The sequence below is a fragment of the Phyllostomus discolor genome, chromosome 11, assembly GCF_004126475.2.
Source record: "Phyllostomus discolor isolate MPI-MPIP mPhyDis1 chromosome 11, mPhyDis1.pri.v3, whole genome shotgun sequence".
NCBI lineage: Eukaryota > Metazoa > Chordata > Mammalia > Chiroptera > Phyllostomidae > Phyllostomus > Phyllostomus discolor.
This window is the reverse complement of record NC_040913.2, coordinates 66,748,185-66,772,426: the sequence shown is the minus strand read 5'-3', so window position 1 is coordinate 66,772,426 and position 24,242 is coordinate 66,748,185. Positions and strand designations below refer to the sequence as shown.

The 24,242-nt window shown below is 54.6% G+C and overlaps 1 protein-coding gene across 25 annotated transcripts in view; it reads right to left on the bottom strand.

Moving 5' to 3' along the window:
- MCF2L (MCF.2 cell line derived transforming sequence like) overlaps positions 1–24,242 on the bottom strand; it is a 169,606-nt gene that overhangs the window by 55,544 nt on the left and 89,820 nt on the right. For 19 of the 25 annotated variants that reach the window (XM_036011475.1, XM_036011478.1, XM_036011479.1 and 16 more), the window contains one exon: positions 3,074–3,157. In XM_036011475.1, the coding sequence (XP_035867368.1) occupies positions 3,074–3,157 (84 nt within the window). Of the gene's footprint in view, positions 1–3,073; positions 3,158–16,711; positions 16,718–20,178; positions 21,163–24,242 lie in introns of those variants that run through there. The other 6 variants (XM_028526981.2, XM_028526989.2, XM_028526976.2 and 3 more) reach the window with 5 other exon arrangements.

Below are 24,242 nucleotides of genomic sequence, written 5' to 3'. Positions count from 1 at the left end.
TAAAACAATCACCCATTATTTTCCCACAATGGGGCAGCCACCACAATCTCTTTCCAAACCTTTTTCAGTGTGTTTTTCTACCTAACTGAGACTGTGTTGAATATAAAACCGGTGTCCTAAACTACAGTTTTCCGTGCTTTACAAACAACGTGACATTATTTTAAACACTGAGTGAGATTCCATTCAGGCTGTGTCCTCATGACTCTCCAACGCCCTGTGTGTGAGCATTGGGCAGTTCCTCCGATGTTCCGTGAGTTAGACGATTCTGTGCTGAGGGGACTCACCCCTTTCGCACTTTAAGGTGGAGGAGGGTGCAGGTGGAACAAGAAGGGGGCTTTCCCAGGGGAGCGACTCCTCTGACAAAGTGGCGCGAGGGACACAGGCTGGTGCACAAGGAGCCAGAAGCAGTGGTCAGGGGTGCGGCTTGAGATCTGGGAAGGTGGGCATAGCTCTAACCCTGTGGGGTTGGGGGAAGGGAGGACCTTAGAGAGTAAGGCTGTGGATGTGGTCTGGGACAAACTTGGTTTGAATTGTCCCACAAACGATTGGGAGAACTAGCACAGAGGGCGCGTGAGAAGAGACAGGGCTAGTAGGGGCCAGACAGGGGCCAGGCTCCAGTCTGTCTGCTTGCCTGTGTCTTGTGCTGGAGGCAGATGCCACTCTGTGCCTCTGCTCCCCCCAGGGATGGGGTCCATTTCTCTTCCACTGAACCTGAGACTGGCCTGGAGACCCACTCTGGTCCATCCGCTGTGGCAGGAGTGACGTGCACAGCTTCCAAGGCTGGGCTGCACCACACTGCAGGGCCCACCCTCCTGGCTCAGATTCCCCCCTGAAAACCACTTGTCATGTGAGCACCCAACAGCCCTGCATCCACGGCGCGGCAAGGAAGCCCAGGCACTGCCAGGGAAGCGGGGTCAGCCTGCGTGAAGGGGACCAAGGCACCACATGTGAGCGAAGCCTCCAGTGTTCCAGCCAGCCCCTCAGATGGATGCGACCAGAGTCTTATCCTGAATCCTGATGGATGGGGGTAGGGGGGAGAGAGGGAGGGCTCCTTCCAGGTTTTGCTTGAGAGTTTCCATGAGCTTTGATGAAAACCCATGATAGTCTGGGTTCATTTTAGACATTGAAGCTTAAGGCGTTTGTTCATTTTTTAACAAATGCCCACAGACTTGGCAATGTAAGCTGACAGCCCACGGATGTGTAGCTCAGAGGCGTGGCCTGGCTCAGCAGGTCCTTGCAGGCTGAAATGCAGGTGATGCCAGGCCTGTGTTCTACCTGAGGCCAGGCTCGTGTTCCAGGCCCATTTAGGTGCTCACAGAATTCAGCTCCCTCTGTTGTAACCCTGGGGTCCCCAAGTTCCCGCTGCTGTTGCCTGGGTGGCTCTCAGCCCCCAGAGGCACACTCCTTGCCAGGTGCCCCACCCCCATCTTCAAGGCCAGTGGCAGGAGACCTCTGCCACATCAGTTCCTCATACTCAGAATCCCTCCTGCAGGAGGACCTTTGTCCCCTTGAGGACTCAGCTGATTAGGTCAGGCCCACCAAGGCCCATCTTACTGTCAGCCGATTTAAGACCTTGATTACTATAGCAGGTCCCTTTCCTGAGTGCCGGGACAGCATCTGAATACCAGAGAGAAGACGTGTCTGGGTGCGGGGGGCAACCTGGGGTCCTGCCTCCTCCCCAGGTACCGAAGAGGCAACACGATGCTGAGGGGCAGTGAGATTGCAACCTGGAGGAAGGTCAAGGTCATCAGTCTGGGTCACCAGTGCACATAGCTGTGAGCCATTTGGGGACTTGACGGTGGTATGAAGAGGTTAGGAGCTGCAACGGAGCCAATGGAGCTGGCAGAAAGACTGCAGCTCCTTTTCTAAGCATTCTGTTGCCGTTGGCCATGGCTCATCCTATTGGGGGATTTTTATTTCTCCTAAGGATACCCCACTTTCTCTCCTTCCTCCATGAGGCCAGCGCCCCTCACAGTGAGCACTCATAAATATCAATGGGCTGTCTCATTGTCAACAAAGCCCAGAGGCTCCGTGTTCCTGCTCACACCTTCAGTGCTCAGCAGGCACACAGACCCCAGATCTACACCTCAGGTCTGTGTGTTGGGGGACAGCTCGGCTGAAACCGTGTGGGGCTGGTCTGAGGAGCAGCTGCCAGCACTGGGGAGGCCAGGCAGGCCCTGGGATGCAGGGCTGGCTCTTGAGGTTCAAGGGAGCCCCAGCCTGCTGGCCAAGGGCAAAGGACTGGCTGCAAGAAGAGGGTCAAGAAGATGGCACAGGTTGAGTTCCTTCATTCTCAGGAAGCTCCCTAGCTAACAGCATAAGAAAGGTGTGCTCGACTTTTTCTGAATTTGCCCAAGGCAGGCAGACTTGCCCGCACGGAGAGGTGGCCCACACTGCTCTGAGAAGGAGCTGCTTCAGGTGCAGCCAGCATGCCCCCTGCAGCCTTGATGCACCAGCTCTGTCTGGTGCTGGGGTCACACGCTGCAGCCAGCTGGATAGGACAGCAGGACACCTCACAGGGGTGGAGGAGGAAGCTGGACCCGAGAGGAGGACAGCACCAAGGCAGGCTGGGGATACAGGGCTACCCAGGACAGACCCCAGCGCCCGTGCCAGTCCTTGCCCATGTCAGCCACACTGCAGGGCCTTCTCCCAGAGGATGGAGCCACAGAAGCCAGAGCTGCTCAGTGAGGAAGTGCCAGGCCCTGGATGCTGCAAGAATGAGGCCAACCTGCCACACCATCCTGTTCCTACTCTACATGTCACAGGGAAGGTCTGGATTCTAAGGGACCGCAGCCAGCCCTGCTTGGGGCTGCTTCCCTCCTGGGACCCCAGCTGACCTCCGGCCAGCTCTCCCCATGGCTGCTTGCCAGCCAGCACTGAGCTGCCTCTGACACAGGCATCATTACAGCACCTCCTGGGCCCTCGGTTAAACCGAAAGCTGCTGTGAGGGGATTGTCCCCAGTTCCCACCACGTGGGACAGAACCACTTAGGTCGTGGACAACCAGAGCCGAGGGGACGCCAACCACTCACCATGCAGAACCTGACCCACACTTCCCCGCCCTTGACACTCACCGGACAGGTAAGCAAAGCGCTTCTTCAGCTGGTCCTGGATGTCGGCAGCACAGAGCGGGGTGATGTCCTGGTGCATGATTTCATCTGGGGGGAGAGCAGACGAGCACACCTGTCACTCGGTGGAAAACCTGCCCCACGTGCTGCAAGTCCCGGTCGGCCCCACGCAGCCTCGCACATCAGCAGACCACTGAGGGGCCAGTGGTCACGTGCTTGGAAAAAACTTGTTTCCAATACGCAGAAACCTTTGTTTCTCAGCACAAAAAGCCGAGTGCTGAGTGATTCATCAATATTTAAAATGTGGTGTGTGTCAGAGGCACAGAGAAAGGCAGAGAGAGAGGAGGGGGGAGGGAGGGGGACAGAGAGGGACACACAGGCAGAAGGGGAGACACGAGGAGAGGGGGTGAGCCGGGAGCTGCAGGACTGACCCCTCTAACCAGTAGTCAATGTGCAGCACCAAAAACAGACACGCTCTGTTCTGAGTCTCCACCCATGCTTTGGAAGTGGTCCAGGCAGCTCTTGGGGCCCTTACCTGTCGCCTACGCAAAGACTCGCTGCTCAGAGAGAAACCTGGCTGCTGCAGTGGGTCCACAGCCTCCAAACACACAGATGTGCGGGGCCTCACCACCTGCCTGACAGGGACACTGAGGAGGGTGTTGAGCCAGGTCCCTGAGCCTGGTGCCGAGAGGAAACACGGCTTAGCAGGCTGCAGGCTGCGAGTTCTCGATGAGGAGTCGGGGAGTGAACTGGCAGTACCTCAAGCCACACCCTGGTGACATCGATCAGGAGCAAGAAGGTTTTGCAAGACCCTAGGGGAAAACCGGGAGACTGACTGAACACATGAAGTCACTGCATAGTGTGTCGTGCTGGGGTGTCGCCAGGTGGGCCAAAAAGGTGGGTGTGCTCAGGTGTCTATTCTGAGCCAATGCCAGCCTAGCAGTACGGCAACATTCGTAGTCTCAGGCATGGAGACATTCTCTCTAAAGACACTCACAAATCATACTGATGCCTTGCCAATGGCTTAAACGGTCAAGTCTCCTACACCCAGTGCAAGACCCAGGCCACGAACAGCCCGGAAATACGGGTCATGGAGATCTTTTACCCTGAAATTCCAGTGGAGGAAGCAAAATGCTACCTGCACAGATCAGCCCACAATCCTGTTCTTCCGGTCTTGCAAACAAGCAAGTGTAAACAGGTGACACACTTAAACACAGAGGCGGGTCCCAAAGGTCCTGGCTGTGTCATCCGTGCAGCTACCAGCCGTCACGACGGGCTGGCCCTCCAACTCTGCTGGCGTTGCGGAGAAAGTGACAAGATATAGGGCTACTGGGGCTGCCAGGGCCTGACAGAGCGGCGGCAGCAGCATTTGGGGTCAGGCGAGGAACGACAGTGAACGCTCATTAAACTCAGAAAGGCAGGGAAAACCCCGGGCCTCCCGTGGGCAGCTTGGTGGCGCGATGCCGTTTCCGGCTGTGCACTTAGTTTCCTCTTGTGGCAGAGAAACAGGACTGGAAACAATCACTCCAAGAGAGCTTGGGATACACATTTTTAATTTCAGAGGAGGTGATTTAAGGCAGTCTACACGCATTTGTTTGGAGTGAGCGTCGGGGCGACTCATGCGGCATGTAGGTTTTACACCGCTCTTTTCTTCTCTCAACAGAAAGGAAGGACTGCACTGTCAGGTGTGGCAGCGTGCCACTGAAACAGAGGCCACCAGGAGGTGAGGGTCTCCCTGAAGGAGGGAGGCGTCCCAGGGCAGCAGAAAATGGCCCGGACACGGTGAGCTGGCAAACCCTTTAACAAGAGGTGACCTGACGTCAGTGACAAGCACAGATGCCGGGCCAGGGCGGCTCCCTGACCTTGCCACAACCCTGGGGACATCTGCCCTGGATCTTGACCTCTCCCAGCAGGGCTCAGCTTCCAGATTGCACCAGCTCATGGGGAAAGAGAACGATGAATGTCACAGCTTCTGATGGTGGACATTTCTACAGGGATTCTTAGACTTGACCCTGCAAGGCTGAGGCGTCCAGGCAGCACTTCCTCTCACGAGCAAACTCTCACGTTCCTAAGCTCACTTAAGGACACCATGGCTGTTCTGTGCCCAGCTCACTCTAGCGGCACACGGCTTTCCTACATACTAGAGACAGGGCTGACATTACTGACCACTCCTGTACTTTCTGTGACAGAGTGACAGTCTCAGAGGACCACTGTTCATGTGAATTTGGTTCCACTGAGGGACATCTATGGGGCCTCCTCACCTACCCTTCTCTCCGCATGATGGCTGCCCTCACAATCATAAACTTTCTCACCTGGGCCAAGGCCCCGCTTGCACAAGCTACTCACTCTGCAATGCTTTTCCCGTATCTGTTTGCCACTCTAATCCCACTCACTTCCTGGCCAAGATATCACCCTTCAGGGAGGCTCCTAGTCTGGGCCAGGCCTCACAGCACCCGACCAGCAACCACAGAGCACCCTCCATGCCCGCCACTCACAGCTGCCCTGCCCCCAGGGCCTGGCTCAGCGGTTCCCGTGGAAGGAGCTCAAAGAACACATGTCGAACAAACGTGGCACGGGGAGAACAGCAGAACGACTTCCCAGAGCATCACTTAGCATCCAACTATTTTGGCCAAGTTCTTTCTGGCTTGCACATAGGCTGGCTCCGAATCTCTGAGCAGTCTCGGGCCGTGCGGGGTGCAGAGCCCCAGCCTGCTGACTGCTGCAGTCGCTCCCCTGCAGCCAGGCTGGGGATGCCAGCGCCTGTGAAATTTCTGGGGCAGAAATAATTCTAATACTGCACCTCAGACCAAGTGCCCCATCTTAGGTTTGAAAAGCGGGGTGACTCTGTGCACAGAGTCTATTGGAAACTGCCCGAAGTATGTTCCTGCAAACCGACTACTGAAAAGCACTCACATCTTACACGGTCACTGGCCACTCCTTGGAAAATGGAAAATAAGGAAAAACACTGCCCACCTGGGGTTCAGGCACCTGATTTCCAGTTTGTCATGCGATGCCTTTCAGGGCAACGGGCGGCTCTGGACATTTGGGCTGTTTCCCCCGGCCCGCGGCCTCATTCGCATTCAAGGCCAGGGCGATTCTGCACTTTGTGCTGACCGTTTCTTTAAGGTCCTTGTCCACTGTGTTTAATTGTGTAAAAGAGCCATGCTGTGGCCACTGGTTCAGAAGGAAATGGAGGTGCCTGACGGTGACACAAGTGCGCCTTAGTCCCTCAGGGCTCCTCCAGCGTCAGAAGTCTGGGACAGGAAGTGGGGTCACTCAGCCCACCAGTTCAACGGAAGGGTCAGGCAGGGCCCCGCTCCCTCACAAACCGTCTCTGTGAGAGCACAAAGCCTTACAGACAGCCACCCTTCCAGCATTCCGGTCTCGGCTCCGACGTAAATGGAGGCTCCCAGGCAATTACCCCGCCACAGAGTCACTTTTGAGAAGAGAGGTTAAGAAGGGCCTCGAGTTGGAGGGGTGCAGGGTGGGAGAGGACAGTGCTTCTCTTCGGATCCCCTACGGGGTGGCGAGGGCCTGGGGGTGAGGCGTGGGGTCCGAAGGCTGAGTGGCCTCCTGGCATCAGCTCTGGGAGCCCGTCTGGGAAGGCTACCTGTCTGGAGCATGGCAGGGGACAAACGGCCCACCTACCCCTTCTGTGGGAATTATCCCCGACTCACAACATCTCATCTGGCCCGGGACCCAGCTCAGCTCTCGATAAGGTGAACAGGGGGACACCCCAGTGGCTGACATGTATTCACACGAAGTCGTTGTCCAGATCCCGCCCAGTTTGGGCAGCACTCTGAGTCCAGGGGTGGCATTACCCTTTGTCTGGAAATCTCTCCTCCTAATACAGTTGGACTACTGCGGCAAGCTTCCTTCCTCTTGCAAACTGACTCGGGGATCTGCTTCCGTGTAGGACAATTTGGTAATGGAGGGGGCAGCACCTGGCTGTGCCTGTCCCCTGAAGGGGCATGCCGCGGCTCTGCTCCCCAGAGGCTGCCCGAGGTGGGGAGAAAACGTGGCACTGACAGGGGCTGCAGCAGGCGTGGAACTCAAGGGACCCTGAAAATCCACTGGCCAGTGGTAAATGTCCCAGGTTAAGTGAGCCCAGTGTACTCAGAGGAGCCTTGAATTCCATCCAGTTCAAAGGCTGGTCCCTGCACTTCACTGGTGACCTCGGACCTCGCTCCAAGGCAGACAGGAGCCCGAGAAAGGCTCCCACAAGGGGGCCAGCAGCTGGAGGCAGGCCCTGGGCCCCAAACTCTATCATGTGCCAATTCTCGTATTTAAATCTGTCTGGAAGGCTACACCCAAGGCTTTGGGGGTTTTGTCATTGTTGTTGTTTTGTAGATAATTAAGAATTTAGTATCCTGCTCTTCTTTTAAAGTATATTTTATTATGTTATTACAGTTTTCCCAGTTTTTCCTCTTTGTCTCACTCTGCCTGGTACCTGCCTTCCCTCCAGCAACCTCCCCCCCCCCTTAGTTCTTATCTGTGGGTCGTGCATACAAGTTCTTTGGTTTCTCTATTTCCCATACTTATTCTTAACCTCCCTCTGTCTATTTCATACCTACCAGTTATGCTTTTTTATTCCTTGTGCCTTTTCCCCTTCTCTTTCTTCCTCCTCCCAGCTGATAACCCTCCAAATGATCACCATAACTTTGATTCTGTTCTTGTTCTTTGCTTAGTTTTTTCAAAAACAACTATTCAGTTATAGGTAGTTGTGAATTTGTTGCCTTTTTAATGTTCATAGTTTTGTTCTTCTTTTTCTTAAATAAGCCCCCTTAATATTTCATGCAATAATGGCTTGATGATGATGAACTCCTTTAGCTTTACCTTGTCTGGGAAGCACTTTATCTGCCCTTCCATTCTAAATGAAAGCTTTGCTGGATAGAACAGTCTTGGTTGTGGGTCCTTGCTTTTCATCACTTTGAATATTTCTTTCCAGCTCCTTCTTGCCTGCAAGGTTTCTTTTGAGAAATCAGCCGACAGTCTTATGGGCACTCCTTTGTAGGTAACTATCTCCTTTTCTCTAGCTTCTTTTAAGATTCTCTGCTTATCTTTAACTTTTGGCATTTTAATTATGATGTGCCTTGGTGTGGTTCTCTTTGGGTCCATCTTGTTTGGGACTCTCTGTGCTTCCTGGGCTTGAATGTCTATTTCCTTCACCAAATTAGGGAAGTTTCCTTTCATTATTTTTTCAAATAAGTTTGATTTCTTGCTCATCCTCTTCCCCTTCTGGCAGCCCTATGATTCAGATGAGGTACATTTGGAGATGTCCTGGAGGTTCCTAAGCCTCTCATTTTATTTTTGAATTCTTGTTTCTTCTTTCTGTTCTGGTTGAATGTTTATTTCTTCCTTATGATCCAAATTATTGATATGGATCCTGGCTCCCTTCTCTTCACTATTGGTTCCCTGAAGATTTTTCTTTATTTTACTCAGTGTAGCCTTCGTTTCTTCCTCTATATTGTTGTTGCACTCAGTGAGTTCTTTGAGAATCCTGAACACCAGTGTTTTGAACTCTGCATCTGATAGGTTCACTATCTCCTTTCTGTTTAGTTCTTTTTCTGGGTTTTTGTTCTATTCTGAAAGATTTAGGTCATATTTCTTTGTTTCCTCAATTTGGCAGCCTCCCTGTGTTTGTTTCCATGTATTAGGTAGAGCTGCTTTGACTCCCTATAAAAGACACCTGTAAATTATGTGGTGTGGAGCTTTAGGTAATAGCCAGGGTGGAGCAACCTGCTTGACCACTTTGTGGCTCTGTGTGGGGGGAGGACTCAGAGAGTGGACGGTGCTGCCACCTGGCTTCTGGGGACTTGCCCAGCACTCGCCTTCTTTCCAGTCACTTTACTCACTTCCCACATGTGACTGGCATCCTTCCAGCTGTTGTTCTGGTGTTGCATCCAAGGCTTTTATATTCTTTTTTAAGACTTTATTTATTTATTTTTTAGAGAGGTGAAGGGAAGGAGAAAGAGAGGAAGAGAAACATCAATGCGTGGTTGCCCCTCATATGCCCCCAAGTAGGGACCTGGCCTGCAATCCAGGCATGTCCCCTGACTGGGGATCAAACCAGCAACCCTTTGGTTCACAGGCCCACACTCAGTCCACTGAGCTACACCAGCCAGGGTGGCTTTTGTTTATTTTCAATCAAAATGCAACAGTGATGTCTTTTCAAAGTCCAGGGTGGAAAGTCAAGTGGGGTTATTTCACCATCTCACTTGGGTAGGATTCCTATTTCACCAAGCCCACCCCAGGAATCTCTAAACCAAGAGCAAAGTGTGTGTCGAAGGAACAAGAGGAGAAGCCATTGGCTCCCACCAAGCCCCATTTGGAGCCCTACAGGCCAGGGTGGGATGGGTGTCTTGTCCATCAGCTGTTGAGTCCTTGTGGTCGGGATGGGAATGACGTCTCTATTTCTATTTATAACTTACATGAAGAGCTCTGTGGTCTAGCCACTCAAGATGTTTGAGATCTCTACTGATTTGGGCAGCTGACTGCTCATTCACAACACATCCTGAGTTATTTGTTATTGAATTAGGCATAACTATTTCACATAATATGCAAAGCATCGTTAATTCGCTCAGTTCACCAAATGTTCTCCTTGATTTCCTAATCTCAGAAAGCAAATCCTTACAAAGTGTAAAATAAAAGTCCCCATATGAAAGGTGCCTGACTGAAATTGTCACCAAGGAAACACACCTCTCCCCATAAAAAAGTCTCGTTTCCCATGCCCCCAGTTGGAGGAAATCAGGAAGCCAGACAAAATCAAGCTGGAGCTGTCCGTACTCCCCAGTGTGGGTGCTGGGGGTCAGCCCACCATGCAGAGCTGGCTGAGTGGGACTCCAGTGTACACCAGTGCTGCAGATGAAGCTGTGCACACCAGAGGCCCTGCGAACCTCCTCACAGTGCAGTCTCCAGAACTGCATTCTCTAAGGCTGTGTGCCTACTCGCTCAGCACATCTGTGACTGAAGCCTGCACAGGAGTCACCTGAAAGCCTCACTAAGGCACACATGCAGAATGGCCAGTAAGCCTCACCTGAATGCACTGGGTGCTTTCTATTCCATCCTGCTGCCAGCTGGCTCCAGCAAGCCTCAGCATCCTCCTTAACACAGGCTCTAGGCAGCCTGCCCAAGCATACAAAGATGGCACATAAGCCAAGGTCCCTGAGCTGCCTCCACCTATATCAGAGTATCAGCAGTGCCCACAGCCCCCTGGCTACCCCGACCAGCATGTAGCCTTTTCCCAGGGGCCTTGACGGCCACTGCTGGGGCCTCTGGGGTCAAACCCCTGGAAAATCACTTTTCGGCACATCCCACAGAGCCCTCTTCCATGAGGGAGAGAAGGGTTCTGAGGTCAGACACACTCGGGAAGCATCACAGACCTTCCATTGTAGAGGCTCTAGGAATGCTAGCAGTGCCACCCCCGAACTTGACTGGTCATGAACTTAGACGGTAGGGCACCGGGTGTGCACAACACCTCCTAACTACTGCAGAACTAATGTTGAAAATAACATACTTGGGGAAATGCTACTCTAGCTAGCTTATTAAAACAAAGAAAAAGTCTTGAATGAAATTCCAACACAGAACTCACTAAGCCAATGACATAGATTCAAGTAAAGAAAAACAAACCCCAAACTCCACCAAGGTCTTAAATCAACCAAGAAAGCAAGCATGTCTTGGACATCTACACTATGGCCACTTGGCATAATAGGAAGGATGAGAGAAATATAAGAATTTCTTAAATGTACAGGCTGTCTGGAGCAACTACATTGCATTTTCATTGGTTCGCATAGGAAATCTATAATTGTAGTGGAAATAGCAGTCGCAGCACAACTATTACTAAAATACCTGTTATGTATTAACACACTTAATTGCCACAACAAGCTGAGAGGTGAGAACACTATTATCCCATTTTTGGGAGGAGCAAACTAAGGCACAGAGAAGTTGAGTGGCTTGCCTGAAGCCACACAGCAGTGACAGGATGTAGGGGAATTCTAGATGCAGTGGCTAGAAGAAGGGAGGGGCAAGGGTGCCAGCCAGTCTGAGGCAGCATCGAGGTGGGCGTCTCTCAAGGGATGGCGTTTAGCAAATAGAGATGCTAAGAGAGGGTATGTGTGGCGTGGGGGGAGAGGCTTGGCTTTACAGACAGCCATGGAGAAGGGCTCAAAAATGACAGAAACAGAAGATGGGCATCTGGTGCCTCCCTCGAATGACTCAGAGTGGATTATAGTGACAACAAGGTCCTCACTGAGACATTTGATTTTGTGAGTCCCTTACTCTCCCATCAATGGTTAAAGACATAACATTCAGCCACTAGCAGAGGCACTTTAAACCATCCCATTGTAATTTTGTATCAATTCTTCTTTTCCAGTCTAAGTAGTCTTCTGATTCAAGACCTTAAACAGACTCTCCCTGCTGTGGGCAGAGAGGAGAACACTGTCAGTGAATGGGAATCGTGTTTGCCAAGCCTGCAGACGGCGGCTGCTGCAGCTCCGGGTTGGGGCTTCCCAGAAAGCCAGCAGGACACAGACAAGTGAGCTCACTGTAAGTGTCTTCAAACCTGAACACTGACTGCACATTGTCCCCGCGCTGCACAAAGACATGCTGTCTGCAGAACTGCTCTCGCCTCTGTGCAATCTTCTCCGAGTCGCTTTAATGGGGACTGGGGCCCAGAGGCTGCATTTCACTTTGCTGAAAGCACCTTTTATGCACAGTGATCCTCGGTTTCCCAGCGAGTGAGCCAGCACTCTGAAGGCAGTTGGGGCTGTGTGACCTTGGGCATCTTACTTAACCTCTCTGAGCCGGTCTCTTTGTCTGTAAAATCGGGACAATCGTGGCATCTTAGCTCCCAGGGAGGCCGTGCACTTAGTGAACACCTGCAGCGGCATCTGGCGTGTGTGCGCAGGAATGGTCACTAACGCCCAGGGATGGACAGTCCATACCGTGTCCTACCCACCAGCGTCCTGTGGCCACTGTAAGTTTGGTTTGGTTTTGAAGAAAAAGCCATTTCAATCGAGTCAAGGGCTCCTTCAGGGCTCCATGAGGGGAAACCACTCTCGTGACACCACTGACTCTTGCCTTCCCCCCTCACATCTACACGAGTGCACAGGACTTCCCAGCAATCACAACGGTGCTGCGCCACATGGACAGCAGGCGTGAACCTGGCCAGCTCCGAGATTAAGGGCATGTGCAAAATGCAAAACAATGCCTGTCCTTTCACATTTTTTGTTGTGGCGTTACTTGTACTACCATAATGGATTTATCATTGTTACCTGTATTTACGTTAATATTTTTAAAATTTGTTTTTATTTCTAATACGGTCAATAATGTAACACAATGTTTTCCATGACCCTCAGTAAAGTATTCACAGTGGAAATGGGTCAAGACCAAAACATCCAGGAATCACTGTCCGGAGCAACACGGAGGCTGGGCAGGCTGTCTCACAGGGGTGCGGGACTGAGGAGGCAGGTCCTTCCTGAGTTTAAAGACCCTGGCCGGCCCTCTCCTCTTCCAGCCCCCTGCCTCTCCTGCACAGGGAATGCAGACAGGGCTGGCTCTGGGCTCTGCCACCTCTGCTCACAGCTCCTACCAGGGGCTTAGCTCTCCTCATGCCACCACAGGACTAGGCTGCCCATGGAGGGGTCATCCTTCAAAGGGACTTTGAGATCTGTACATGTGTGAGGCAGGGGGCTCCAGGATGCACCTTTTGGGCCGTGGGTGTGGGCGGGGTGCTGTGCACAGCTGCACGGGCGTTCACTGCACGAGGGTTGCTGAGCAGGCAGGTGGGAGAGATCCAGCCCGGCCCCTGCAAGGAGCATTTCCACACAGTACAGACCCTGGGGGTCTTTGCATCTAAGAGGCTTCCCCAGGCTCCAGGAGGGGAGGCCAGTCCTGGGCAGATGAGCGAGCCTCTCTCTCCCCTTCTTACCCCTCCTCCCCTGGGCACTCTTGCTTTCAGAGGCCTTCTAATGCCGCTCCTGCTCTGATGGTCATTGAGTGGGCTCTCACTGACCTGCCACCTGCCCTGCTGGACAGGGACACATCAGCTGCCACAGCACAGCTGGCTCTCCGATGGGTGTGGGTCCAGAGACCTGTCCTGACAGAAGGGCAGGAAGAGACCTGAATGACAACAGGTTTCATGCAGCCACATTCTCCTTGGGGTCTGCCTGCCCAGTGGCCAGTGTGGCTTGGGGTCACAGAAGGACTGAGGGCTGGGTTGGGGCTGGATGCTGAGCAGCTCAGGGGTACCTGCTCCCTCCTCACTGTCCTGGGCAGTGGTCAAGGTCTCCTGAGGCCAGTCTCCCTGCAGGGTGATCCCCCCTCATGTGTTGCATGAGGTTTCAGCTCTGCCTGTCTCTCTTCAGGAACATTCTAAGTGGGTTGTTCAAGAGCAAACTTCTGCGCTTGAAGTTGAGGGAGCCGGCACTTGTAAAGAGTCAGATTTAGGGGTACAGTTGTCCCGCCCTGAGGCAGAACTGAGGTTGGATTCAGGATGAGTGTGGCCATGTTCTCCTGACCCTGGGTTCCTCAGACCTTTGCTCTTGCCTCTCCTCAGCAGCTTCGTTTCTGCTTCCTGGGTGGGCAAGTCCCCCTCCCTCAGCCCGCGGATCAGCCATGAACGAGCGTCTCCATGCAGCTGCTGGAAACGGGCGAGTCCTCGCAGGAGAACATGGCAGCACCGCTGGAAGCACTTCTGTGCACTCACTCCATCCACCAAGGACCCCGAAGGTTGAGGCCTCCTCAGCTATTTCAGAAACAAGGAAGGTCAAGGTCAAGGACCTTAAATGGCAGCTCAGGCCATGGAGGTGGGAGTGCTGGGACTCAGCCCTCATCAGCTGGGAAACCGAGGCCCGTGGAAGGCCTCTCATTGATGGTGCTGAAGGTCATCCAGCGGCAGCACCATCGATGTCTGCTGGGGGTCCAAGTGGGTGGGTGTCTCCCAGCAGTCAGGACAGGGCAGGCTGGGGAGGAAGGCAGGACACTGTAGGGCCAGGCTTCCCAAGGGTGCGTCCTTGCCCAATGGGAAAGATGACAAAGGAGCTGTGCGGCCCGACTGTTTTGATTACACCATCCCATTCATTAAACTCTTCCTTGAGTGGCCATCGTGGACATAGTCTTCAGCTGGGCTAGTGCTTCCCGGGCTCACAATTTCTGTTTTGTCTTAAAGGCCCACAAAGGTGATCAGAGAAATGGGTGCAAACAAGGACCCTAACAGCAACATTAAAGGCAGGTCTGTCTTGCGCTTGGCACCCAGCACTGGGCAGATGGTGGCAGAGCAGCTGCGGCGCGTGGATGCCAGGCCAGGCCCTGCAGCAAGTGCATCTGTGCGTGTGGTCTTGCCATGCCCTGGCCACAGCCTCTCAGAACTGCGTCAGCCACTCAGGGTTGTCACATCTCTGCCCAGGGGCTCCCCTGAGCCACAGAGGAGAGGGAGCTGGGCTGGGATGCAGAGGGGGGAAGACGCCCATGGGAGCCGGTTCTCTGAGATGCTGCTTCACTTACTCTTCAGTTCTTTGGCACCGCGCTCCCCTGGGTTTGCAGAGCTGGGGGCCTGGGCTGCATGCCCAGTGGCCAGGCCCACCGCTGGGCTCAAGGCAGGCACTGTGGCTGGGCTGAGAGAGCTCGCTCAGACAGAGGGCCCAGAACCAAGGGCAGAGGATGGAGAAGGAACCCTCTTGCCATCGCTGAGGGCTTTCTTTCACTGATGCCTGATGCAGTATTCCTGATGAGGCTGCAGTCACACACCCCATCCTTCCAGACACACTGGCTGGCCGGCCTGCTTGTACCAAGCCAGCCCTCACTCCTCTGAGGCCTCCTTGCAGCCCCTGCTTGTCCCAACCACAGGCCTCTCCCATCCCCTCAGCTCAAACACCACCCAAGGGAGATGGCAATTCAGCCAAGGACAGAAGACAGCAAGGAACGTTATGGGACCTTCTCAGTTTGTGTTTCCCATGCCGAGAGTCTCACGTCTGTTTATCAGCAGAAGCCCACGTCGCTTCCATGGCCATGGGGCAAAGTGTGCACATGTGTGGGTTTGGAAACTGAAGGGGTGGGACCAAGCATGTTTCAGAAGTTTGCTCTCTGGGGTGCTGGGGAACAGGCCGTGGGGGTGTCCTCACCTGTGGGTGGGAGCAGCAACCTGGAGCTCACTGCTGTTCCCTCCCACCCCCGCCCAAATGCCACAAGCACAGCCAAAGAGAAGCAAGCTGAGGGACTTAGGAGCCTGAACGTCCACACTGTTGCTAAAATGAGAAGTAAGTGCAGTGGAAGCCTTGGAAGAAAGGGCTGAAAGGGGGCCCCTGGTCACGCTATGGGAAAACACACCTTCAGACCTTTTCTGTAGCAGCGGGTCAGAAACCTGGTGGTGGCCCAATGAACACCAGACCTATTTTCACGTGGAATATCAGGGATGCGAAGGTGGTCATAAAACCAAGTGCATTGTTTGCTTTTAGAGTCGTCTAACCACACCACGCCACGAAGCATCACAGCAAAGTCCCAGGTGAACCAGAGCTCTGAGGCTGTGCACCTGGGGGAGTGAGTGAGGTGCTGGACCCGGCCTGCACGGCGCGAGGCCCCATGGGAACAAAGGATGGACTGGCGGTCATGCCCGTGACTTCGCAGCACAGACACCGGGCCCCGCTGAGAGTCCCCGGCAGGCGCCTCTCCAGAGACTCAGCACATGACGAGGCCTGCAGAGCGAGGTGCAGGGTGGAGCGAGGGAGGGCCGGGGGGGCCCGGACACAGAGGCCTCCTGGGCACGTCAGGGTGTGAATTTATTACACGCTGCTCTGTGTGGTTGGTTTCCAGGGCCCAGAACAGGCCGGGATGGGCGAGGGCGGTTCATGGAGATGTGCCAGGTGACGGCCGACCCAGCGGGAAGCTGGGAGCACGGGGTCCAGGTAATACGCAGGGAGGACCAGCACGGATGCTGGTGGGCATGCAGTCAGCTAGTGTGACTGAAAGCCCTCTCCAAGTTTGTGCATGAATCTGAGATCCCTACAGTGGGAGTCACAGCATGAGATACCTGTGGACCTTTCACTACTGATAACCTTTCTCTTCATGAACTTCCTGCCTAGCCCCAGGACTGGGCTTGATTTTTCACGGAAATCAGCTTATGTGGCCCTGACAAGCCCACAGACATGATGTCATATGTACTTCTGGCCGAGGTCAGGATGGAGCAGGGGCAGAGGGCTAGCACGGCCGACCCCAGTGGCAGAGCCTGCATTTCCCATGTCCCCTCCCTGCCTTCCCAAGGAGCATCCAGAGCCTGGCAAGCTCCTAAAAATGGGAAACCACCTGCGGGAGAAGGATGCCAGTACGTGACCCAGCCTTGGAGTGCCACACAGACAGTGGGGTGTCTCTTCCTCTGCCAGGACCCTGATGTCACTTATCACACTATTCTTTCAATGGGCTAAACATTAACGAATGTCCTAAGGAATTAAGTCATGGTTCCAAATGTTCTTTTTCCGAGGGTCCCTGTGCCTGAGAGAAGCAGCTAATCCAGTAAAGCTGCCACTTAGATACACTCACCCACTGACTCGAGTCCCCAAAGAAAAGAGCAGACCTCTGAGCAGCAGGGCCGGCCTCTGTGCAGGAGCTGTGCTCTCCTCTGAGCTCCTCCCGTGCCGCCCCATTAGGTGGAACCTGCTGGCCGTGCTGTTTGTGTTTAACACACCTGGGCGGCGCCTCCCTGCACACCTCCTTACTGGCAGTCCAGCCAGCAGGGTGGAAACAAGCCATCTCCAGGGGTCAGGACAGGGTCAGGGTTAGAAAGCCACCAGGAGATTCCAGTCCCCTCAGAGGTGACAGGGAACAAGGCTGCCCACGGCGGCCGGTCCAAGGGCTCCTTGGGGCTCACGCTGGCCCCGTATCTCCACAGGAGGAAGCCCCAAGCAGCCAAACCGAAGACAGGCGGCCACCGGGAGAGAACCGGAGCAGACTCCTAGGGGCTGGAGGGTGGGCAGGAGGAGAAAGCAGGGAGGAACACCAGTGCCATTCCAAGTGAGTCTGCCGCCCACCAGCGCATGCCCACCCCCGCAGTTAAACCGCTGTCTCGTCCCCTCTTCAGAAGCTCCGACGCTGGGTTTCAATGAAAGCCAGTAATGTCAGCCCTGAGCAGTGTATGTGACAACAGGACAGCCCCCCCACTCTGTTCTGGGCTGAGCTTCCTGTCACACTGGGCCCCCAACAGCATGTTGAGCCGGCTGCTGCCTGGGCCCCTTCTGGAGCTTAACGAAGTCCCCAAACCCCGGGCTCCCCAGAGTGCCACAATTTTACGTTCTGAGCTGCAGCATCCTTGCCTCCTCTGAAGTAGCAGGTGTGGCCTCCGCATCTTGCCCACGTGCATGCACCACACACACACCACAGACACAGACACAAACATCACACACACACACACATCCCCCTCCCACAGGAGCCCACTGCTGTTCGGAAATAAAGGAGATTTTTCTGAGAGCCTTTTTCTTTTCTTACTCATTCTAAAATAATCACGTGACAATATTAAAAAAACAATAACTCCGAGGCCAGGGAAATCAATGCAGTTTCTACCGACGTCATTCCTTCCTGGCTCCACGCGGCAGGAGGCGCGCTGGGGCAGGTGCGCACGCGTCCTTCCGTCCAGATCTGCTCTCAGAAAGCTGCGCACAGAACACGGCACTTGAGGAAGGGCAGAGGTTCCCATCACCAACACCAACACCAACACCAACACCAGTTCCTTCCAGAAACTCCAGAAGGTCTCCAAAATTCTGCCCTAAACTGTAGGTGTGCATATTTATTCCCACGTTCTGGTACCAAAATCCTACAAATCTAAAAAACAAACAAGAAGTCGCCTAAACCTTTTTCAAAACACCCCTATCAAACAAACACCATGACTCACAGTGGGGAGGAGGTCGGGCCGGGGGCAGAGGGGCCACGGGTGGGCACACTCGCCACATCCCAGGCCTCACCCAAGTGGCCCTCGGACAGGGTCCCTGCTGGCCAGATGCGGGTCACAGAGCCCGCTGGGAGCACAGGGGCTTCAAGGACTGGCCCACGGGGGCTCAGCCTCGGAGCTCCCATCCTGCTCAGGTACACGCGGGAGACAACAGAGGGATAAAGAGAAGGCGGGGCAGAGTGAGAGGGGAAAGGGAGGGAGGAGGCATATGGCATATGGCGGAGGGTGAGCTGGCGGGCCTAGGGTTTGGCGGTGGCAGGTTCTGCGCATGTGTCAACCTCCCCGATCGCCTGAGCAACAGGACAGGACACCTCCCAGCCTGGAAAGAGATCGTGGTCCAGGCCTGCCCTCTCCTCAGCTTGGGTCCTCGGCGACCTTGGACAGAGTGGACAAGCCTGTGGTCCCCTCAGGCCATGCTCGTCCCATCACGAGTGTGCTCTGGGCCCAGCTGCTGATCAGTCAGGGGCCAAGCTTCCCACCCGGCCCCCTCCCCATCCACCTGCACAGAAATGACTGAAGCAGAGGCACTCGACCTCATTTGTAAACAGCCGGCTCTGACCTTGTTTGTAAACAGCAGGCTCTGAGGAAAATCGGTACCCCTTACACAAACCTATGCAGAACCAGAAGTGGTGCCCCCCGCCAGAAGTACTCCACAGCATTGCTCAAAGAAAGATTTACTATCATGTGTACCAACAACTCTCTTTTCTCCTAAATCCAGCAAATGGGTTTTTTTGGATGGGGAAGAAAACAGATTATTTCTAGAGAGTGAAGAGAAAGCCCTCCAACCCTTAATTACACAAACTCCCTTAGGACATTTATTCAAATGCACATTTATCTTAAAACAAAGTACAGGTTAGAAAAACACTGAGAATTTTTAGTGAAAAGTCGTAAGAATTAGAAGTAGTATTTAGCTAGGAAAACCCCTGAAATGATTACAGACAGCCACAGCGAAGCCTTCCCCCACAAGGAAGGACCTGTGGTCTGGGACGGCGAGAAGACACCCGGCCGACCTTGGGTCTGAGGGATCTCCCACAGCCCAGACCGCAGCTGCGTGGGGAGAACGCATTCTCCTTGGGGTCCCTCCAGCACTGTCACTGCGACACTGACTTTGAACCGAAAACCATCACTGCTCATCACACATTCAAGTGCTTATGTTCCGGGTTTAGGAACGATCGGCTGAGCTTTCCAGCGTGGCCACCTAAGCCAGCATTCATAATCCTCTGAGTCTTATCTGTTGGGGAAATGCATGTACTCAGCCATTAGTCACACACTGAGTCTCTTCATCACCCAACTGGCAATTTCAGACGTTTACTGTGGCCACTGATGGCTAGGGTCGAACCACTGCATTAAAATTTACAAAAAAATGCTTATTTTAGGAATTATTCATCGATCCCTGGCAGAAGCATCTGCTGGAAAATGTACTTATGACAAATCCCTTCAAAACAAATACTGTTCCATCCTCAGAAATGCAACAAGGTAACCCGCACTGCCCCCTCCCCTTGGGCCCTGGAGGGACCCCTCCTCGAGGGTCTTTGTTCTCCGTCTCCACAGGGAGTGAGTCAGAAGTACCTGCCCTCCAGTGTGGCTGGGAGCAGGGATGACACATAGAGACCACAAAGAACCACCCTGGGCTGGCCCCTCACTGTCCACGAGCTCGAACAGTCCAGTCCTGAGTCCTGCCCCCCGGAGAGCCCTGGGCTGGGTGCACAGGGGAAGGCAGCCATGGGACAGCGCCGTCTGAATCACTGCCAGGGCGGGTCGCACACCCACCAGGCTCTGGCGCTCCCTCTCTGTGCCCCACAGCACAGCACGTCTGCAGGAAAGCTGGAACAAAGGAGCCCCGCGGAGTTCATTCCAGCTTCCAGGGGGAGCACAGCGGCCGTGCACCTTTCCTCCAAGAGCAGAGACACCCCGGGCAGGGGGTGAAGCCAGGTGGCCACAGCCCCACACCAGCTGGCGATGCCAGACATCCCCCACCCCCGAGGCGCGGGACTCCCTTCTCCACCTCCACAGGCGCCTCCCCAGCCTGCATCCCTCTCACAAGGCCGGGCAGAGCCTGGTTCCTCCCTGTAGCTCGCCTCTGTAGGTGACATGCAAGCCATCCCCAGAAGGTCACCCGGCCTCTCTCTCCCCAATACCATCCATTCACAGAAAGCGCCGAAGAGCAGGCTTGACGCACCTGTGCTGGTCTTCAGGAGGAGCCAGAGCCCGGAGATATCCTGGGACAGCAAAGAGATGAGGCTTAAGGTCATGCTGTCGCCCGCCAACGCGCCGGCGTCAGGAGGCGGCGACCTGCCTCCTGGAACGCCCGTCCGGGGCGCACAAAGGAAGGCTGCAAGGCTCCATCTTTGGGCTGGCCGCCCGCAGCCGGCGCCAAGGGGCCGCGAACCCCTGGGGCTCCGCAGGGCTGGCTGCCCAGCCTGCTCCCCCAGGGCCTAGGGTTGGCCGTCCCTGAAGCAGGAGCCCTCGGCGGTGGCTCACTTATTCTGCCTGCAGACTGTTAACTGTTGAGACCCCAGCGGCGCCAAAGCTCCTGCAGCAGCAGCTCCAGTCCTGCGTATCGTGTCGCCGGTCCAGACCCCCCCTGCAGGAGCCCCGCGCTCAGCCGCTGTCAGTCCACTAAGCCGGTGGGGCTGCCACCAAGGGGCAGGGTCTGGACCCTCTGGCCCCAAGACACCTCATCAGGATGAAGACGCACTGGAGAGCAGCACACTTGGGCAGCTGCTCGAGGCTGCTCTTCTGAGCTCCTCTGAAAGCTGTGTGTGCGCCCCTCTATTCCTGTGTGCGAGAGGGTCCTCAGCAGCTGGCTACAGAGCGCCCCCCAGGGGCGAAGAACATGGAAGGTGTAATAAATGGGATGCTTCATAGGTGGGGATCCCTGGGGAGCTTGTTAAAGAGGAGGTTTTGATGGGAGGGGGGTGGCGCCGAGACTCTAACAAGCTCCCAGGTGACGGGGAAGCCGCTAGTCTGCAGGCCAGATTTCGAACAGGAAGAAATGTAATGGTGAAGGGGACCAGGCACTCGAGTCCAGTGCTGGAGCGGAGACACCTGGAGAGGACAGTCCTTTAAACTGGATTAGGGACTGGCTTAGGCTCACGCTTAGGGCCAGCCAGCGCTGAGCAGAAGTGTTTGCAGCCGTTGCAGGTTTTGTTCCTACATCCTGCAACGTGTAATGTTGCAGAGGCACTTTCTCCCCTGCCTGTGCCCTGGGCAGAGAACCCAAGCGGAGGCCATGGCGTCCTGCAGGCTCATGCTACTGGGGGCACTGGTCACGGCAGCAGTAGCTGACATACGCCCTGATCCATACCCCTCCTCCCCCATTCTTGTCACGTGGCTCTGGTTCTAACTGGGCTTTGCTGGATGGTTCCAATTGTTCTCTTTCTAATGGCTTCTCCTCAGCCTGAAGTTGCAGATATATTCTGTAAGCACAACCCTTTCAGTGTTTCCCCAGGGGACCTTGGGACATTCAAGTAGATCAGGGTGCAAGCTCCTAGGGTGGGGAGCAAGGCTCGTTAGAGCCCAGCTTCTCCTGTGGCCAGACTGCGCTCACGTCCCCCAGCCCCCACGCCCCCCAGCTCACAGCGCAGGTGGTCCCTGCCTTGCTGAGCACAGCCTCCTCCTGAAACATGCCCAGGGATGGCTGAGGCCTGACCTCCTATGGAGGCCATGACGTCCCAAGCCCAGCTCTGCCCTCCCACTCCCTGGCACTGGGTGGGACTGCTGGTGCCTCGGCATCCAGCACAGTGGTGGACACCCTTCAAATACGTAGCGGACAGCAAAGAAGATGGCCATTCCGAGAAAGATGTTATCACACCTGATGCTCTTCTCCCAGAAGGGACGTTGTTTTTAAACACAAGGATGGAGGTGCCACGTGACGGAGGGAGGGGCTACGCTGACACCTCCCTAAGCGCACATCCAATTTATTCCTCATGTTCCCCTCTCAGTCCCACTGCAGTCTCCCTGCGAGCACACGGCAGCTGCCCACGTGACATCGGCAGTGGGACGTTTTGTCGGGGAGGCGATGGCAGCCGCATTGCGCACTGCCATGTGGACCAGAGGCTGTGTGCCCTATGCAGGGGAGGTCGGCTGCCCTGAGTGCCACCGCACCTGCACCCTCAGTCTGGGAAGGACAGCCGAGGTCTCATTCCGCACTCTTGAAGAGTTGCTCTGGTGGACAAGCCCAAGAGCGCACCAGCGCTGGGACAGAGAGGGAGTCACCAGCCCGGGAAAGCACAGGCTCGGGGCTCAGCCCCACTGGCTCTGTCTGTCCTTTCTCTCATCCGTTCTAGGATGACTCCCTCGAAACAGACCAAGGTCTAGTCCTCCCAGCAGCTCCTGACTGCTGGCGACCTTTCCAACACAAGGGCTGCATTAGCTGGAAAGAAATGATAGATACTGCACTTTATAACGAATAGGGACTTGTTCATTCATTTGAGAAAATGCAACATTACTGGTCAAAATCTGCAATTTGTAGCACACCCTACAGGCAACATCACACTTCAGACACACACCTGTGTGAAGGGCTGCTTCACAACCTGGCGCAGCGCAGAAACACGCGGCCTGCAGTGTGTGGGCTCCTGGGGCCAGGCTGCACCCCAGTTCCTGCCCCACTGAGCTCAAATGTGGACAGGAACACCGCACTAATCCTTCCTCATACACAGATGCAAGAAAAGCTAACCGAGGCCGAACAGTCTTCTCATGGGCAGAAGTGTCCCCTCAAACCTTAGGAAACTATTTGTGTGACTTTAAAATGGGCTCCGGGCCCTGGACTCTGCAGGGAAGAACCAAAGTGCTGTGTGCTCTCCGGTTGTTTTCTGCGGGATGACAGACTGGGCGGAGCCACCCTTGGTTCGCAGGCTGCACCCTTATTTGCTGAGGCCTTTCCTCACCACCTGGCCTTGTTTCACTGTCATGACAGCCAGGTGAGGCTGGTGTCACTGCTCAACAGTCAGCTCAGCAAAGCCTCTGGAAGAAGGAGAGGCTGGACACAGCAGTCACTTAGTCCTCTCCACACCCGTGGGCGCAGCTGGCCACTGTCCTCCTCCCATGTCCTCCTCCTGTGTCCTCACCCTCCTCCTGCATCCTGCTCCCCACCCCCTCCTGCATCCTTCTCCTGCATCATCTTCCTGCACCCTCCTCCAGCACCCTCCCCCGTGTCCACCCCCATGTGTCCTCTTGCAGTGTCCTCACGGACCTTCTTTGGGTCCACAGTCATCACAGATCTAGTTCTCCCCCGCACTGGCTGATTCCCTCTACAGGTTCTCCCCTCCCTTCTCATGCACTGCAGGGCCAGCCCACTCAGCTCTCCTAATCCAAATGAACTGTCCCTTCCCCCAGTCAACCCGCTGTTGCAGGAAATAAAGCAGACTTTTTGGGGTGACGTGCAGGCCCGCAGGAGTTGCTGACCGCAGTGGCTGTCCTCCTGCCTGCCTTGATCACCCCACTTCTGTCTCGGCACTTCCTAAACGAGCTCCAGCCATGGAGCATGGCAGTGACCCCCAACAAGGTGTGCTGGTGCCTCTCCACCCCTGGGCCATGCATCGCCATGGCATGAGGGGCTTGAGGGAAGGGCTCAGAGGGGCAGCACCTTTCCCTGGAGCAGCTCCGAGCACACACAAGCACCTCAGTTCCAGGTTCCTGACTATGTGAATCCGCAGGCTCTCGTTGGGTTTAAACTGAAACTCACCCAGGAACTAGGCGGCCCGAGAGAAGACAAGATGGACTGATAGAGCAAGCACGGATGAATGAAGATGACGGGCAGTCTGGTAAAATCCGGGAAAAGCAGTGCACAAACAATGAAAACTCTCCAGGTCAGTGTGTTTAATTTTAAGTGAAAAAGCAACAATAGTTTCCGCTAAAGCTCAGAGCATCTTCCCGAATAGATAATTTTACGTGTGCTATTTACAAAAACGCATATGCACCAAAGGCAAGTTTCTCAACGAAATAATCCAACTAAATAGTTAGTGAGTTTTGAACCCAATAAACATAAACACATTGAAGCATAAATATTTAACACCGCCTCCTTAGTTTGTAAGAACAACAGATTAGCATTAACTTGATAGACGGCTGGCTCCTTGACACTCAGGAAAAGGGAAACTCATCAGCCAAATTTCAACACTATCTGCATAACCGCTGAAGGAACCCAGATCCAAGCAGGGAACCCAGCCCACGGCACCCGCCCCCCCTCCAGCCCTGGTGGCCGTGAACGCACTTTGTTAGAACGGAAACTCGCTGAATGTGGAA